The sequence below is a fragment of the Coturnix japonica genome, chromosome 1, assembly GCF_054131305.1.
Source record: "Coturnix japonica strain WE chromosome 1, WE-NBRP24, whole genome shotgun sequence".
Taxonomy (NCBI): Eukaryota; Metazoa; Chordata; class Aves; order Galliformes; family Phasianidae; genus Coturnix; species Coturnix japonica.
In genome coordinates, this window is record NC_140663.1 from 179,390,297 (window position 1) to 179,408,422 (window position 18,126).

Genomic DNA, 18,126 nt, shown 5'->3' on the forward strand with positions numbered 1-18,126 from the left:
CAGCCACAATTAAGAGCAGCTCAATGTATCAAAATAGGCAAACGAAAACCCTATTAAAACTAGTGGGCAGGGAACTCAGAAAGGTTCGCTGCCACACTTCAATCATGCATCACCTGCTGGCAAAACATCTTAACAGCAGTGACAGTTTTCTCCATGTAAGGTTTGGGTTTGGACACACTAAGGACATAGCAACAGGGTGCCATATTCTAATCTAAGCCCAGAAGCCTGTTGTCTCCTCGACAGTTAGAGCATTTTCAGAGGTCTTAGAGAAGGCCTGGATTGGATCAAGATGTCAGATCAAGATCAAGCTAATGGAGGAAGATGCTCACCCTCTCCCACGGCTGGTGTGGATTTGGAGCAGAAGATGACGTCTGTGTGGCTTATGATGAACTCAACAACAGCCGACTGCGTCTGCAGCTCCATACAGGCAACTTCTCCGCTGGCGCAGGCTGACTGGCTCTGCTGGGATCTGAAGAAAAGGCAGATCTTACAAGTCATTTCCCCAAGATCATTTCCCCAAGTATGAATTTTTGCAGAGAAAAACTGTCAAACTGGGCTCTGGAGACTTCCGCAGTGGGCCATCAGCAATGCCACTGACAAAATTCTCAAGGAAGTTCAAGGACACAATAGACCCATCTAAACATGAGAGCAGAAACTGTCATCTAGAAATTGTGCCCCTGGGGTTGGGAGAGAGCAGAAGTAAGCATGGCGTTGAAACGGAAAAAGAAGTTTACCTTAAAAGGTTTGGAGCCCACACTATCGCTAAATTCTTAGCGTCCATGTTGGTGACGGAGCTGTTCCTGGCTAGAGATGCCAAGTGTCTCATCAGGTATTCCAGCGTCCTGGAAAACAAGAGAGGCAGATGTTCAGCACCAAAAAGCAAGCGGTGCTGCAGTGCACAAAACAAACCTCACTTCATGCTAGTGGTTGTCATTGCTACTGTCCCTGAATATGAAGTAGATAAAACGTTTCCAATGGCACCACGCTGCAGTACCAAGCCCTGCAAAGCACAGCCGCAGCCATTGGCTGCACCAATCGTACCCCCGTGCCAAGGAACTGACCCAATCCATTGACCCAATGCAGCCTTCAGCCGCTTCAGCGTGCACAGGCATGATGTTGCAGGTGTGAGGCAACACCTGGAATCGCATCATTGCCCTCTGAAAGGCAGCAGGGCTGAGCTCAGCAGACCGAGCGCAGCACTGACCTGTAGTGAGGAGCGGGCAGCTGCTGGATGGCTTCCTGCATTCTGTGCATCCGCTCCTCCTCTGTGGCAGCACAAACAGCGTCCTGGAAAAAGGCAGGAAGGGATTCAGACACCAGTCAGGCTGGAGAGCTGCCACAGGTTTGGGAACCATGGGGACAGCGCGCTGGTGGTCAGCACCGAGGCAGACTCGATGCCTTCCAAGAGGCATCAGGGGAACACAGTGGCACACAGCCTGTGTCGTTGAGGTCAAGCAGTGCAAGCTCTGGGGGCTTTACTGCCTGATTGCACAGCACAGCTCCTCGCAGCAGGCATTCCTCTCCAAGTCCACTTTGCTATTAACCCCATTCTACCAATAGCTGGGGAACAGCAAAGGAAAGGGAATTCTCACAAGCATTGTGAATAGCTTAAATAAGCACCTCCTGGCACCACCACAAGTGGCATCAGTGAGAGGCAGGATGTGGCAAAGGCATGCCTCATGGGGCTAACAGAAAGAAGACCTCAGAACTGGGGCACTGCTGCAACCACCAGCCAGGACGCCCAGGGAACAGGTATGTGTCATTTCCAAGACATTGCCCTGAGCTTACCGAGAACTTGTCATACAGTTGGTCGGTCAGGAGAGGGTTCGGGAGCTCCCTGAAGTACAACTTGCACAGGGAGCTCACGCTGTGAAGTTCTCGGACGCTTAGCTCGGGAACCTGCTCCGTATCGAATTCATGGCTGCAGAGAAGGACACAGAATTGGGCAGAGGGCTTTGAGAAAGAGGAAAACAAGTCCAAAGACACACATACAGTCAAGAAAAGGAAGAGGTTCCTCTGAACGCCTGCAGCATGGCACGGGCCCCTACTGACAGCTGTGTCAGTTGCAGCACTCTTACCGTAGTTGCTGGATCCTGGATGCCACGCCGGACAGGCGGTATATCCCCCGCACCACACCATGTTCCTCAATGAATTGAGCGCAGCTCAGGAGGACCTGGGGGACTACAGAACAAGAGCCAGCGGTTAGCTCAGCTTCTTACTTAAGTCCTGGTTCAGGCCGTGCTCTTCTCACATCCCATCCTCTAAGCCCAGCCGGGCTACCGCTTGCTTCCTCCTTACAGGAGAAGGCTGGCAGAGACAGCTGTGAGGATAGTGCACAGAGACGCGTTCTTGGCTTTCCAGAAATGCCACGACCTATCAACAGCCTGGAGAAAGTAATTCTGGCAAAGCCACAGACACTGCAAGTCCCATCACAGCTCCCTGGGGAATGGAAGAATCCAATCTCACATCCAGAAGAGCTAGGGAAAGGATGCAGGATGCTCTCTGTGGCTAGAAGCCTTCCTACGTTTTCAGGCTGAAACAATTTCTGGATATGATCTCCCTTTCAACTTTAGATGCCCAACGGAGAAAGATCTCAGGAATGGGTTGTTCCTTACCATCACGGCCAGAGCGGAGAAGGTGCTCCCCCAGGTCACAGCCAAACACCCCTTCCTTCGTTGGCTCCGGCTCCGTTGCTCTCCTGGGGCGGGCCTTCACCAAGGAACGAAGGAAGGTACTGAGCTTGCCCCGTTTCTTCAGCACTGCACAACAAAACAAAGAAACCAGTTCATTTCAGGCTTGGATCGGTTGGACGAGGCCGATCATAACACATTCGACCGAGCACGTAACAACAGGAAGAACATTCCGAACAAGGACACGCAAGAACGGTTTTCCCCATCCCTGCAACTGCCCAAGGCCAGGTCAGAAGGGGCCCCATACAGCCTGCTCTCATCTCCAGCTAAATGCACAGGCTGGCGACCCAGACTGAGGCAGGGGCCTTGGAGCCTGAGGATCCTTTAGGCCCCTTCCAATCCCAAGCCATTCAAGGAGGATTCTGTGACTTCCCCATGCCCAAGAATAAACACAGTGAGATTGGGCCAGATCTCTGCGTGTTCCGCTTAATGCAGTCCTCTTGCTAAGCTTGCTCATCTCGGGCATTAACAAAACCCCTGAAAGCCAAGCTGTGTCCCCATTTTATTAATCCGCATTGTCAAATGTAAAACACGTACCTGGCTTTGGCAAGGAATTGACAAGGGACTCGGGAACTTTTCCGCTGATGAGTTCCACGCACTCACCAGGGAAAAACCCGACCTGGAACAAGAACAAAAAGACAGGTGGGCATTAGCCCAAGCTCAGCACCAAAGGGAAGGTCCTCTGACACCGACACAGGGCAACTGCTTGCGTCTAGAAGCCGTCCTGTGCAGGCAGAGCAGCTCCAGTCTGAGATTCCTGACTCTACTCAAGTTGTGCTCTCTAGTCGGAAACGTGTGCCTACCTCAAAGCTACGCTTGCCTCTCCACCAGGGGCTCAGCTCCTTTGGTGGCATAGCAACTATGCACACCAAGTCTCCAACCTGCAAGAGATTGAAACATCAATCCCAGCTTCAGCACAGCTGGCAGGAAAGCACAGCTCAAATAACTGCCTGATTCTTTGCTGCAGAATATCCTCAAGCTTGACAGCAAGGGAGACATTTTGAAGGAGTCTTGAGAGTATTCGAAAGGCGTTCACACCCTATACTACTCTCCCGTGCATGACAACAAGGAACGCCTGGAACTGCTTACCTCCAGGGAGAGCTCATCCGGCCCCTGGGCGACGTGGCTCTTAATAACATGGGCTGCCGCAATCGCCGGAACGTTAAGAGATGACACCGCACGCTCCAGCTGTGGCTTCCGCATGTTATCAGCCTGCAAAACAGAGCACAAGCCTTGGTCAGGAGCTGAGGACAAACCAGGAGGATTTCAAGGTGAGGAGCACATCTGCAGAGAAAGCTGCAGCAAATGCGCTCCATCCTTGTCGGGAGCACTTCAGAAGGAGCTGCACATCTCATCACAGTTGTTTCTCTTCCTGGCGTGCATTGCCAGGCCATGCAAAGATGCATCTCTCTCTACCCAGACTAATCAGCAGTGGCACTGGTGCAGACAGGTGGCCAGGCCCTTTTTGGCCCATTCTTTCCTGCAGGAGAGTACATGTGCAGCTCCCTCTGCTGGCTCAACACAGGGAACAAAGACCAGCCAGGGCTTCATACTGTACCTCCGTCGCCGCCACCTCAGGCTCGCGGCTGATCCCACTGCACGCAACACCCATCACAGCAAGTGTGAAGAGCTGGAACAGAGCAGAAACACTTCTGTTTTCTCTGTTCACACAGCACAGTATGGGGACACTTCTTCAGAACTACCCTCGCATGCCCTGCGGCAAAACCATGAAGGGGGACAAAACATGGCACGTACCTGGCAGTGAGATCACCTCAAGCTACCTGCAGCAGTTCCTTGTCGCTTTGCTCAGATGTAATGAGAGCAAAAGCTGCACCGAGGCAGTGGGCGGATGGTGAAGAGAGGAGAGAGAAAGAGCAGGTCAGCGAGCAGGGCTAAGACAGCCATGGAATAACGCACACAGCACAACCGTCCCATCCCCTTGCTGCAAGACATGCTGAGTCTCAGGCTACGTGATGCCTGTCCTCCCAGCAACTTTACGATGCTTCCACAACTAAGTAAAGACGACGACGGAAGAAGCACCGAACGGGTGCCACCTTTACGGATACCCCCTTTGGAACGTGTGTACCGGGGGAAAATTACGTCTGATGGTCAAGAGTAAGCAATACGGTGCTGTGAGCTCCGACAGCCAGGAGTTCTCAACACCTCACTGCCCACCCGTCCATCCCACGTTGGCTCAGCTTACCTACAAGATGCTGCGCACGATGGTGTGAAGAAAAAGGCACTAAAGCCACTAAAGGCACTAAAGGCACAAGAGCAACAAACCAACCAACTACTCCGACCACTAGCTCACCCACAAAGGAGCACAGAACGCACCGCTCCTCCCCTCATTCCAGACGCTTATGACATCACCAAGGGCCAACAGCCTGGTCCACCATGACCCCCCACAAGGCGGGGAGGCAAGACCAAGTGGTCACGTCTGATTCCAACACAACACCACAACATTCCAGAACTCAGTGTGGGCTTGGAATTCTATCCTGGTGTGGCAGCGCAATGGGAGGTGTTAGGGCACAGCTGAAGAACTGACAGACACCGGACGTTTCCAAAGGAGGGTGCCAGATTAACTCTCAGCAGTCTCTTGCAGGGCTCTTTGGGATGCTTCAATCCCATTTTCACTGCCTAGGTCATTTCTAGAAAGTCCAGCCGACAAATGCTCACTTTGTCTGGGGAACGCCTCTATGCATCATGAATGAAAAATAAAATAAAATGGGCACGTGACCTTGTGACCTCTCTGCTCTTGTTGTCAGCCAGACACCTAAGATGAGCATTACGTGTTCGTGCTCCTGAATGAAGATTCACCCAAGTCTGTGTTCCACTCTGCTCCATCTCTGGGTCTAAAAGAAACACAGACAGAGATGATTACAAGATCCTTTGCACATATGAAAGCCCAGGGTGCACACTAATTCTCTTTAGCAAGAAATACTACTTGAGAATTCACAGAATCCACACATAAACTTACTTTCTCTTTAACCCTTTTCCTTTGTACATGATTCCACTATTTATACCCTCAATTAATGATTCATACTGCACATGATGTTATGATGTAGAATATTGACAGCAACAGCACAAAACCATGACAGAATCCACAGACAGTTTTTTGAGAGGTAGTATGAAAGATGAACAGAAAGGAAATAGATTCATTCAAATAACCTACTTAATCCTCTCCCCATCAAAAAGGAAGCCTTCTGGGCACTGTTACAAGCTGCTCCTAGAACAACTTGCACCACAAACTGCGGTACATACATCTTCTTCCCACAGCACCCTCCCCTCTCTGGTTAGTGTCAGATTCACTCAGGTTAAAATACGTGGATCAGAACAGCCATTCAGTTCTGCTGAGGCGGGATCCCACTGCCGGGATGTCCCCCAGTCCCATTTCCTGCTTTTCCCAGCACGGGTGGTGAAGGGAACAGCAACTGACATCACCTACCCAGACTTCTGCAGGGCCTTCCATTCAGTCTCACATCACAGCGAGAAGCAGGAGAGCTCTCGTTGCACAAAGCTCGGGGCTGCAGAAATCAAGGCTGCCTCTAAGGTGGTGCTTCAAACAACATGTGTAATTGGACACGAGACATGAAAGACAGGGCTGCAAGCGCAACATCAGCGCTTCCTGCAGAGCACATCGCACAGCTGTAGGCACACTGCAGAAGACTCACACAGCACCTGAGAGGTAACAGCTCAGGAAGGAAAACCTTACCCTGTGAACACAGCCACAAGCTACTCTCTTCTTCGTGGCCTTCGTTCACACTGAGCATTTCCCTCAAGAGTGCTGCTCAAGGTGATGCTGTCTCCAGCTGTTGGCCACTTGCACTGCTGGACGCTGCACCCACAGCTCATTCTGCTTGAAGTAAAGCCTGCTGGCTTCACTCCAAAGCACAGGCACAGGCCACAGCCTGATCCACCTGCTTTGTCTGAAAAGCTTCTAAAGCTGCTCTCATTGGATCCCTTCTGCTGCTCGTTCTCTCTGGGCAGGAAGCTCTACTCTCACAGCAACAGCCAAGAGCTGGAAGGCTGGAAACGCCTCCAATCCCCACGGATGATTCTGTCTACAAACACAACAGCTGCCTGCTCTTCAGCAGGGGGATGCTCACCCAGCAAAGCGCTCACCCAGCAGATACCTTTTCCATACTCTCAGAGCTGTCATAACAGTGTGCAGCCCTTGGCACTGCATTTCCAATCAAGGTAAACATAGATCTAAGCTACTCCTTCTGTGTTAATACTTAGATTCCCAGTTGCAGTTGGAGCTCGAGAGCTCAACACAACAGATATGACACGAGGTGCAACTGGAAGACGTGTCTCCAAGCCAACAAAAGCCAACTCACCAACCAAGAGCCAGGTCTTGCTAATTCAACTGATCAGAGCATGTGGGAGGGGGCCGGACATCAGACCACAAGTGTCCATTTCCACTGCAGCTCCATCTAGAGAAGAGCACCAATCAGCAGGTGAGAATGAATTCATTCACAGGCTGCACAATGAGTCAGTTCTTTACACAAAAATACCCCACACTGATCCCCACAAAAAAGGGAACGGCAGGAGCTAATACGGACCAAAGAGGTTCTTGTTCCTACGCCTCATCCTCTCACCCCAAGTCCTGGGTGATGCCCACAGGCTTCAAGTCAGGTCTCAAATCCATTGGACTCCTGTCTCTGGATTTGCCCTGGTCTGGCCCAAGCCCCGGTCCTACCATAGGATTGTAGAATTACTCAGGTTGGAAAAGACCTTGAAGATGATCAAGTCCAACCGCAGCCTAACCAGTACCCTAACTCTAAAAGCCCTACACTAAATCATATCCCTGAGTACCACATCCAAATGGCTCTTAAATACAACCAGGGATGGCGATTCAACCACCTCCCTTGGGAGCCTATTCCAGTCACCAATGCCGAGCACAGAGGCAGGATGACTTCCCTAGTCCTGCTCACCACACCATTCCTGATACAAGCCAGGATTCCATTGGCCCTCTTGGCCACCTGGGCACACTGCTGGCTCATATTCAGCCGAGTGTCCATCAGCACACCAAGGTCTCTTTTCTTCTGGGAGCTTTCCAGCCACACCTCCCCAAGCCTGTAGGGTTGCCTGGGGTTGTTGTGACCAAAATGCAGGACCCGACACTTGGCCCTCATGAAACTCATGCCGTTAGCATGAGTTAACCAGATAGACCCTGGGATGCAGACTGCTCTCCAAAGCCCAACTGGACACCAGCACACAAGAAGTTGATCAGATCCATCCCCAAGCAAGCACCAAGCCTCTCCAGGAAACTCTTTGCCATCAGCTCCGTCATCGCCTTTCCTTTCCTCCACACCTCAATCCCAAAGTAGTTCCCACATCTGCCAGCACGTGTTACCTCCCACCTTCTCATCGCACAGTGCTTCAACAGCACCAAATTTGCTTCTGGGGCCCTCCTTCACCTCACTGTGCTAACACTCAACTGTCATTATGATTAAACCACATTCTTTCTTTCCTCCTCAAAATAAAATGATTCTCAGACTAGAGGAATAGAAGGCTGAATCTGAGACACCCCCAGTCTGCAAAATAATCTGCTGCTTGGAAGCAAAGCGCTGTGCCAAGGAGTGCAGCTGCAAGCCGCAGGAGAAAAGTCACCATGCTGCCCTTCTCCTTTAGAACAGAAGGAAACACCACAGAAAGACAGAGCAGGCTTCACAAGCTCAAAATCCAGCACATCAAGCTGGCAAGAGATGATTCTGAACTGCCCTCGTTTACACTCATCTCCACAGTGGGGTCCGTCGTGGAGAGCTGAGAAGGAACTTACTGGCAGAGGCAGGGCCCTTCCCTGCAGCACTCCTTCTGTTAGTTCAGATTTAACTTACACAGAAATCCTAGCAGACGTTCTCACTGAGAACTGCACCTAAAATTCTTCCTTCCAGAGGAAAACAGGCCCAACACGCGGTTGTATACAATGCTTTCATCAAAACGAAGCAGAGATGGCACAGCAGGACAGACCTACTCAGAGTGCATGTTAGAAGCCATTCAAGAACCTAGTCGTTCTTGCTGCAGGTCCCCCGACTTCTGTTAAAAGCTGAACTGTCTCCAGAGCACCTGTTTCCATCAGCTGCCACCATCTAAAACAGCCAGCCTTCCTGCGGTCACCTGGCCCAAACATCCCTTTTGCTCTACGCTTGATTCCTGCAAGAGATCACAGTAAGGGATCACAGTGCTGGCACAGCTGAAACATAAAGGGTGTGCGAGTTCCCTGTTAGCACTCAGTGTGAACAAATCTACCAATGAGCAACACCGTGAATCCTCACTCACCTCAGCAGAGGTCAGCCCGCACCCCAGCCTTCCGCCTATCCACGTGCACATGCACACATGTGCAATGCTCTGCCCCTTCTACACACCCTCATGCACGCAACGCATCTTGTACCCTCCTTAGCATTCACAAACGTGCAAAACATCCCTGGGAACACATATGTGCCAACAAATACCACAAAACATCCCTTTGTCTCCACCTGTGTGCAACCCAACTCCTCACACACCCCTGTGCAAACACACAATTGTGCCACCGCATCCACGCACTATCCGTGTGCTCACACACACTCATGCAACCACATCCCTTGGTGCAGCCCTGTGCGCACACACACAGCCACATGTGCAGCCCCTTCCTTTCACTCCCAAAGTGCACACACACACCGGTACCACAATGTCCTTGCGCAGCTCCAACACTCTGCACACCCCTGTGCACGCACATATACGTGCAGGCTCGTCCTTACACACATACCCACTGACCTACACACACCTGAGCAACCCCACTGATTTGTACACTCATGGACACAAATGTGTGTGCAACACCATTGGTGCACAAATACACACAAACACACAAACTCATGGAACCCCACTGCTTTGTGCAATGCTGTGCACACTCACGTGTGTCATGCACTGATTTCCCAGCCAGTCCTCGTGGGGCCTCTTACTTAGGACGGGAGTGCAGGGGAGCAGCCAGAAGCTGTCTGCATTCCCTGCTGTCTGCTGGGCAGTTTTTCTGGAGATGCTTGGGTTGCTTTGCTTTTCCTTGGGAGGTGGGAATGAGCTTTGGGTTGGAGGCACATCCCGTGCCAGAGCATCCCAATGGCATGCGTGGGATCAGCAGGTCTGTCAGAGAAGTGGGTGAGGTTGCACACCAAGCTGCAGCAGAGGAAGGGGAGGAGGTTCCAGCACAGCTCTGCACCATTCTCTGCCACACTGGGCAGCTTGTTCCTGGCTCAGCAGTGCCATCAGACAAGAAGCAGGGAAGGAAATCAAGGATGGTGGGTACCATCAAACGCTGTCGGTGCATGCCTTCGTAAGAAAAACAGACCCAGAGCTTGTGGGTTGTTTCTGCTTTGGTAGCATTCATGTGCTGTAGCTGAGCAAAAGGTTGTGCTGCTTGAATCTTCTTCTGCAAGAGCCGCCTACCAGTAAATGTCTGCAGAGATAGAGGATGTGACAGAAAGCATTTGTCTCCACGACAGTGTAGTTACACTTGGTCGAGAGAGTGAGAGAGGCAGGCAGCACTGCCTGATGTTGGTCAGGGTGAGCTCCTCCTGCCGCAGCGCGATGATGGCAGGGCTGGAGATGATCTGCAGGGACAGCTCACAGGTGGGAGCCAGGAATGGACACGGTGGGAGGACAGAGGTGTCAGGGAGCAGCCACGGCGTTGAAGAGCATCCAAAAAGCAATAAAAAAAAGCACTGAAAAGCATCACAAAGCCACAGCCAGGAGGCTTGCAGTTTTCATGAGCAGTATCCAGGATGCTAGAGACTATTTGCTGCCATAAAAAATGGTAGCAGAGCTCTCACTGCAGGCATCCCAAAGTCAGGCAAAATGTGAACACATCCAGAGCTCTGCTGCACGCACCCCACAGCCAGAGCGTTGCAAGCTGAGCTGCCTTGCTGTTTCTTGCACTCTTCCCAGTCCCTGTGAATGAAGACTTGGAATGCAGCCAAAGTGTTGATTGAGCACGAGCGTGCCTTTATTCAATGGGACAAAGGAGGGCGTGAGAGGTCCAGGCTTTAAGATGGGACTCATCCTCTGTTGTTAAGGAGGGAGTGGCTCAGAGCTCCTGCTGTTACTTGGAGCCTGGGCCTGGTGGCCTGATTCTATGCCCCCCTCCAAGGGGCTCGTCATCTCCTCTGTGTCGCTGACCTGAGCCTGCATGGTGCTGCTGCTGTTGGGGCATTCAGGCTGTGCTTGGGCTGGGCTGCACTGCAGAAGCACTGGGTCCAGGCTGGTGCCTGTGGTGTCTGGCAGGCTCAGGTCAGCAGCTTCAGCAGGGATGGGATGAATGAGGGCTTGAACTTCGATGACGTTCTTCTCTTGATCACTGCTGTCATATGGAAGGCTTTCACTGGAACTGCAGCATCCTGTGCTTCCCATGAGTTCTCCATTGATGGAAGCGCAGGATGCATCATCGTCACATGCCCTGAGTCTTCGGGGTACATGAGGGCTGGAGTCACCTAGGAAGGAGTAGATGCACAGCGGTTAGTGTCGAACGTTCGCAAGATGAATCATGGAAGAGGTTCTTGACATTTGGCTATGTATGGGTGGTGGGCAGAAGCAAATAGGCTTCTAACAACAGTGTCACTGTCTTGAAAGTGATCCTCGTGCAGGATCCTCCTCGTGAAGGAGGTACAAGCCCACTGAAAGCATGAATTCTAGCTGTGTTGCTCACAAGCAGTGTTTTGAAAGCTGGATTTGCACTCTTACCTGCCAGGACCACGACTTCTGCTTCTGATGGCTCCCTGGCACTGCGCTGCAGTTGGTGTTCGGCCACAGGTGATGGTCTTTGCAGGCAGAGGCAGGAACACCAACTGCCGCAGCGCGATGACTCCATCCTCTTTCTGGGAGAACTTGCTCTGGAGAGAGAAAACAGAGCATGCTGTCAGTCGTGGTGTAGGGTGAAGGAAGAGCTGCTCCGAGCCCTTGACAACAGTTGCCCGTTCCTGGCACTGCCTGCTTTCTGCTGAAACACAGCTTAGAAACGCGCTCTGTTTCAAACAGCAGAGGACGCTTCCATTCCTACAGCTCCGCCCTCAAGTCCTGCTGGCTACATTTCTCTCAACCATGTCAAGCAAGATGTGGAGCATGTGAGCAAAGGCTCCACAGCAGGACAGGACAGGAGCTGGCAGGCTCATATATATATACAATGGACAAAAATTAAACCAATAAAACCCAACCAACCAATGATGATAGGGGCTGGAAAGGGAAGTCCTCTTTACCCTTTAGATGGAAAATCAATTACTGTGTGGAAGTTCCCCTGTACAACTGCGGGGGCTTCCTCCTCTTCTATCTCGCTGCTCTGTGTCACAGTGGGAGAGCTGCTCTGGCCGTTTCTCTCAGCCTGTGCCTCCTGCACGGTGAGCAGCTTCGTGGCAGGAGGAGACACCCACACAGACTTTAGCCCGGCCAGAGAACTGTGCCCTGCAAGGGAAAACCACAGGTAAGAGGGAGGATCAGACAGCAGCAGCACAGCCATCCCAGTTCTGCATTTCTCTCAGACTTGCTTATCCGAGACACTGGAAGACGAGGAGCTCAAACTAACCATGTGCTTAGAGGTATGCTCGTGGCAAAGGACACAGCCACAATTAAGAGCAGCTCAATGTATCAAAATAGGCAAACGAAAACCCTATTAAAACTAGTGGGCAGGGAACTCAGAAAGGTTCGCTGCCACACTTCAATCATGCATCACCTGCTGGCAAAACATCTTAACAGCAGTGACAGTTTTCTCCATGTAAGGTTTGGGTTTGGACACACTAAGGACATAGCAACAGGGTGCCATATTCTAATCTAAGCCCAGAAGCCTGTTGTCTCCTCGACAGTTAGAGCATTTTCAGAGGTCTTAGAGAAGGCCTGGATTGGATCAAGATGTCAGATCAAGATCAAGCTAATGGAGGAAGATGCTCACCCTCTCCCACGGCTGGTGTGGATTTGGAGCAGAAGATGACGTCTGTGTGGCTTATGATGAACTCAACAACAGCCGACTGCGTCTGCAGCTCCATACAGGCAACTTCTCCGCTGGCGCAGGCTGACTGGCTCTGCTGGGATCTGAAGAAAAGGCAGATCTTACAAGTCATTTCCCCAAGATCATTTCCCCAAGTATGAATTTTTGCAGAGAAAAACTGTCAAACTGGGCTCTGGAGACTTCCGCAGTGGGCCATCAGCAATGCCACTGACAAAATTCTCAAGGAAGTTCAAGGACACAATAGACCCATCTAAACATGAGAGCAGAAACTGTCATCTAGAAATTGTGCCCCTGGGGTTGGGAGAGAGCAGAAGTAAGCATGGCGTTGAAACGGAAAAAGAAGTTTACCTTAAAAGGTTTGGAGCCCACACTATCGCTAAATTCTTAGCGTCCATGTTGGTGACGGAGCTGTTCCTGGCTAGAGACGCCAAGTGTCTCATCAGGTATTCCAGCGTCCTGGAAAACAAGAGAGGCAGATGTTCAGCACCAAAAAGCAAGCGGTGCTGCAGTGCACAAAACAAACCTCACTTCATGCTAGTGGTTGTCATTGCTACTGTCCCTGAATATGAAGTAGATAAAACGTTTCCAATGGCACCATGCTGCAGTACCAAGCCCTGCAAAGCACAGCCGCAGCCATTGGCTGCACCAATCGTACCCCCGTGCCAAGGAACTGACCCAATCCATTGACCCAATGCAGCCTTCAGCCGCTTCAGCGTGCACAGGCATGATGTTGCAGGTGTGAGGCAACACCTGGAATCGCATCATTGCCCTCTGAAAGGCAGCAGGGCTGAGCTCAGCAGACCGAGCGCAGCACTGACCTGTAGTGAGGAGCGGGCAGCTGCTGGATGGCTTCCTGCATTCTGTGCATCCGCTCCTCCTCTGTGGCAGCACAAACAGCGTCCTGGAAAAAGGCAGGAAGGGATTCAGACACCAGTCAGGCTGGAGAGCTGCCACAGGTTTGGGAACCATGGGGACAGCGCGCTGGTGGTCAGCACCGAGGCAGACTCGATGCCTTCCAAGAGGCATCAGGGGAACACAGTGGCACACAGCCTGTGTCGTTGAGGTCAAGCAGTGCAAGCTCTGGGGGCTTTACTGCCTGATTGCACAGCACAGCTCCTCGCAGCAGGCATTCCTCTCCAAGTCCACTTTGCTATTAACCCCATTCTACCAATAGCTGGGGAACAGCAAAGGAAAGGGAATTCTCACAAGCATTGTGAATAGCTTAAATAAGCACCTCCTGGCACCACCACAAGTGGCATCAGTGAGAGGCAGGATGTGGCAAAGGCATGCCTCATGGGGCTAACAGAAAGAAGACCTCAGAACTGGGGCACTGCTGCAACCACCAGCCAGGACGCCCAGGGAACAGGTATGTGTCATTTCCAAGACATTGCCCTGAGCTTACCGAGAACTTGTCATACAGTTGGTCGGTCAGGAGAGGGTTCGGGAGCTCCCTGAAGTACAACTTGCACAGGGAGCTCACGCTGTGAAGTTCTCGGACGCTTAGCTCGGGAACCTGCTCCGTATCGAATTCATGGCTGCAGAGAAGGACACAGAATTGGGCAGAGGGCTTTGAGAAAGAGGAAAACAAGTCCAAAGACACACATACAGTCAAGAAAAGGAAGAGGTTCCTCTGAACGCCTGCAGCATGGCACGGGCCCCTACTGACAGCTGTGTCAGTTGCAGCACTCTTACCGTAGTTGCTGGATCCTGGATGCCACGCCGGACAGGCGGTATATCCCCCGCACCACACCATGTTCCTCAATGAATTGAGCGCAGCTCAGGAGGACCTGGGGGACTACAGAACAAGAGCCAGCGGTTAGCTCAGCTTCTTACTTAAGTCCTGGTTCAGGCCGTGCTCTTCTCACATCCCATCCTCTAAGCCCAGCCGGGCTACCGCTTGCTTCCTCCTTACAGGAGAAGGCTGGCAGAGACAGCTGTGAGGATAGTGCACAGAGACGCGTTCTTGGCTTTCCAGAAATGCCACGACCTATCAACAGCCTGGAGAAAGTAATTCTGGCAAAGCCACAGACACTGCAAGTCCCATCACAGCTCCCTGGGGAATGGAAGAATCCAATCTCACATCCAGAAGAGCTAGGGAAAGGATGCAGGATGCTCTCTGTGGCTAGAAGCCTTCCTACGTTTTCAGGCTGAAACAATTTCTGGATATGATCTCCCTTTCAACTTTAGATGCCCAACGGAGAAAGATCTCAGGAATGGGTTGTTCCTTACCATCACGGCCAGAGCGGAGAAGGTGCTCCCCCAGGTCACAGCCAAACACCCCTTCCTTCGTTGGCTCCGGCTCCGTTGCTCTCCTGGGGCGGGCCTTCACCAAGGAACGAAGGAAGGTACTGAGCTTGCCCCGTTTCTTCAGCACTGCACAACAAAACAAAGAAACCAGTTCATTTCAGGCTTGGATCGGTTGGACGAGGCCGATCATAACACATTCGACCGAGCACGTAACAACAGGAAGAACATTCCGAACAAGGACACGCAAGAACGGTTTTCCCCATCCCTGCAACTGCCCAAGGCCAGGTCAGAAGGGGCCCCATACAGCCTGCTCTCATCTCCAGCTAAATGCACAGGCTGGCGACCCAGACTGAGGCAGGGGCCTTGGAGCCTGAGGATCCTTTAGGCCCCTTCCAATCCCAAGCCATTCAAGGAGGATTCTGTGACTTCCCCATGCCCAAGAATAAACACAGTGAGATTGGGCCAGATCTCTGCGTGTTCCGCTTAATGCAGTCCTCTTGCTAAGCTTGCTCATCTCGGGCATTAACAAAACCCCTGAAAGCCAAGCTGTGTCCCCATTTTATTAATCCGCATTGTCAAATGTAAAACACGTACCTGGCTTTGGCAAGGAATTGACAAGGGACTCGGGAACTTTTCCGCTGATGAGTTCCACGCACTCACCAGGGAAAAACCCGACCTGGAACAAGAACAAAAAGACAGGTGGGCATTAGCCCAAGCTCAGCACCAAAGGGAAGGTCCTCTGACACCGACACAGGGCAACTGCTTGCGTCTAGAAGCCGTCCTGTGCAGGCAGAGCAGCTCCAGTCTGAGATTCCTGACTCTACTCAAGTTGTGCTCTCTAGTCGGAAACGTGTGCCTACCTCAAAGCCACGCTTGCCTCTCCACCAGGGGCTCAGCTCCTTTGGTGGCATAGCAACTATGCACACCAAGTCTCCAACCTGCAAGAGATTGAAACATCAATCCCAGCTTCAGCACAGCTGGCAGGAAAGCACAGCTCAAATAACTGCCTGATTCTTTGCTGCAGAATATCCTCAAGCTTGACAGCAAGGGAGACATTTTGAAGGAGTCTTGAGAGTATTCGAAAGGCGTTCACACCCTATACTACTCTCCCGTGCATGACAACAAGGAACGCCTGGAACTGCTTACCTCCAGGGAGAGCTCATCCGGCCCCTGGGCGACGTGGCTCTTAATAACATGGGCTGCCGCAATCGCCGGAACATTAAGAGATGACACCGCACGCTCCAGCTGCGGCTTCCGCATGTTATCAGCCTGCAAAACAGAGCACAAGCCTTGGTCAGGAGCTGAGGACAAACCAGGAGGATTTCAAGGTGAGGAGCACATCTGCAGAGAAAGCTGCAGCAAATGCGCTCCATCCTTGTCGGGAGCACTTCAGAAGGAGCTGCACATCTCATCACAGTTGTTTCTCTTCCTGGCGTGCATTGCCAGGCCATGCAAAGATGCATCTCTCTCTACCCAGACTAATCAGCAGTGGCACTGGTGCAGACAGGTGGCCAGGCCCTTTTTGGCCCATTCTTTCCTGCAGGAGAGTACATGTGCAGCTCCCTCTGCTGGCTCAACACAGGGAACAAAGACCAGCCAGGGCTTCATACTGTACCTCCGTCGCCGCCACCTCAGGCTCGCGGCTGATCCCACTGCACGCGACACCCATCACAGCAAGTGTGAAGAGCTGGAACAGAGCAGAAACACTTCTGTTTTCTCTGTTCACACAGCACAGTATGGGGACACTTCTTCAGAACTACCCTCGCATGCCCTGCGGCAAAACCATGAAGGGGGACAAAACATGGCACGTACCTGGCAGTGAGATCACCTCAAGCTACCTGCAGCAGTTCCTTGTCGCTTTGCTCAGATGTAATGAGAGCAAAAGCTGCACCAAGGCAGTGGGCGGATGGTGAAGAGAGGAGAGAGAAAGAGCAGGTCAGCGAGCAGGGCTAAGACAGCCATGGAATAACGCACACAGCACAACCGTCCCATCCCCTTGCTGCAAGACATGCTGAGTCTCAGGCTACGTGATGCCTGTCCTCCCAGCAACTTTACGATGCTTCCACAACTAAGTAAAGACGACGACGGAAGAAGCACCGAACGGGTGCCACCTTTACGGATACCCCCTTTGGAACGTGTGTACCGGGGGAAAATTACGTCTGATGGTCAAGAGTAAGCAATACGGTGCTGTGAGCTCCGACAGCCAGGAGTTCTCAACACCTCACTGCCCACCCGTCCATCCCACGTTGGCTCAGCTTACCTACAAGATGCTGCGCACGATGGTGTGAAGAAAAAGGCACTAAAGCCACTAAAGGCACTAAAGGCACAAGAGCAACAAACCAACCAACTACTCCGACCACTAGCTCACCCACAAAGGAGCACAGAACGCACCGCTCCTCCCCTCATTCCAGACGCTTATGACATCACCAAGGGCCAACAGCCTGGTCCACCATGACCCCCCACAAGGCGGGGAGGCAAGACCAAGTGGTCACGTCTGATTCCAACACAACACCACAACATTCCAGAACTCAGTGTGGGCTTGGAATTCTATCCTGGTGTGGCAGCGCAATGGGAGGTGTTAGGGCACAGCTGAAGAACTGACAGACACCGGACGTTTCCAAAGGAGGGTGCCAGATTAACTCTCAGCAGTCTCTTGCAGGGCTCTTTGGGATGCTTCAATCCCATTTTCACTGCCTAGGTCATTTCTAGAAAGTCCAGCCGACAAATGCTCACTTTGTCTGGGGAACGCCTCTATGCATCATGAATGAAAAATAAAATAAAATGGGCACGTGACCTTGTGACCTCTCTGCTCTTGTTGTCAGCCAGACACCTAAGATGAGCATTACGTGTTCGTGCTCCTGAATGAAGATTCACCCAAGTCTGTGTTCCACTCTGCTCCATCTCTGGGTCTAAAAGAAACACAGACAGAGATGATTACAAGATCCTTTGCACATATGAAAGCCCAGGGTGCACACTAATTCTCTTTAGCAAGAAATACTACTTGAGAATTCACAGAATCCACACATAAACTTACTTTCTCTTTAACCCTTTTCCTTTGTACATGATTCCACTATTTATACCCTCAATTAATGATTCATACTGCACATGATGTTATGATGTAGAATATTGACAGCAACAGCACAAAACCATGACAGAATCCACAGACAGTTTTTTGAGAGGTAGTATGAAAGATGAACAGAAAGGAAATAGATTCATTCAAAT

At 51.6% G+C, this 18,126-nt stretch overlaps 2 protein-coding genes and 1 long non-coding RNA gene across 3 annotated transcripts; all 3 read right to left on the reverse strand.

Moving 5' to 3' along the window:
* Window positions 1–658: 658 nt before the first annotated feature.
* Window positions 659–3,893, reverse strand: LOC146762953 (rho GTPase-activating protein 33-like). The gene is made up of 8 exons (XM_085543726.1): window positions 3,828–3,893; window positions 3,294–3,309; window positions 2,616–2,759; window positions 2,079–2,181; window positions 1,789–1,921; window positions 1,205–1,287; window positions 735–842; window positions 659–677 (listed from the first exon to the last, which is right to left on the reverse strand). The coding sequence occupies exons 1-8, from the start codon at window positions 3,891–3,893 to the stop codon at window positions 659–661; spliced, it is 672 nt and encodes a 223-aa protein (XP_085399852.1).
* A 4,852-nt stretch (window positions 3,894–8,745) lies between these two features.
* On the reverse strand, window positions 8,746–9,664 carry LOC146762954 (uncharacterized). The gene is made up of 2 exons (XR_014932337.1): window positions 9,585–9,664; window positions 8,746–8,846 (listed from the first exon to the last, which is right to left on the reverse strand). It is a non-coding gene; the product is annotated as an uncharacterized LOC146762954 (long non-coding RNA).
* Window positions 9,665–12,929: 3,265 nt separating this feature from the next.
* Window positions 12,930–15,592, reverse strand: LOC146762955 (rho GTPase-activating protein 32-like; the record flags this gene model as incomplete). The annotated part of the gene is made up of 7 exons (XM_085543831.1): window positions 12,930–12,948; window positions 13,006–13,113; window positions 13,476–13,558; window positions 14,060–14,192; window positions 14,350–14,452; window positions 14,887–15,030; window positions 15,499–15,592. Coding segments are annotated over 7 exons (684 nt in total), but the record flags the coding sequence as incomplete, so codon positions are not given.
* Window positions 15,593–18,126: the final 2,534 nt, after the last annotated feature.

Coding starts and splice junctions, on each gene's coding strand:
- LOC146762953 (XM_085543726.1), bottom strand. CDS start 3,893: ATGCGGAAGCCACAGCTGGAGCGTGCGGTGTCATCTCTTAACGTTCCG. Junction 1,922..2,078: donor TCCAGGATCCAGCAACTACG/GTAAGAGTGCTG, acceptor CCTTCTCTGCAG/CCATGAATTCGATACGGAGC. Junction 843..1,204: donor CTGCCCGCTCCTCACTACAG/GTCAGTGCTGCG, acceptor CTTGTTTTCCAG/GACGCTGGAATACCTGATGA.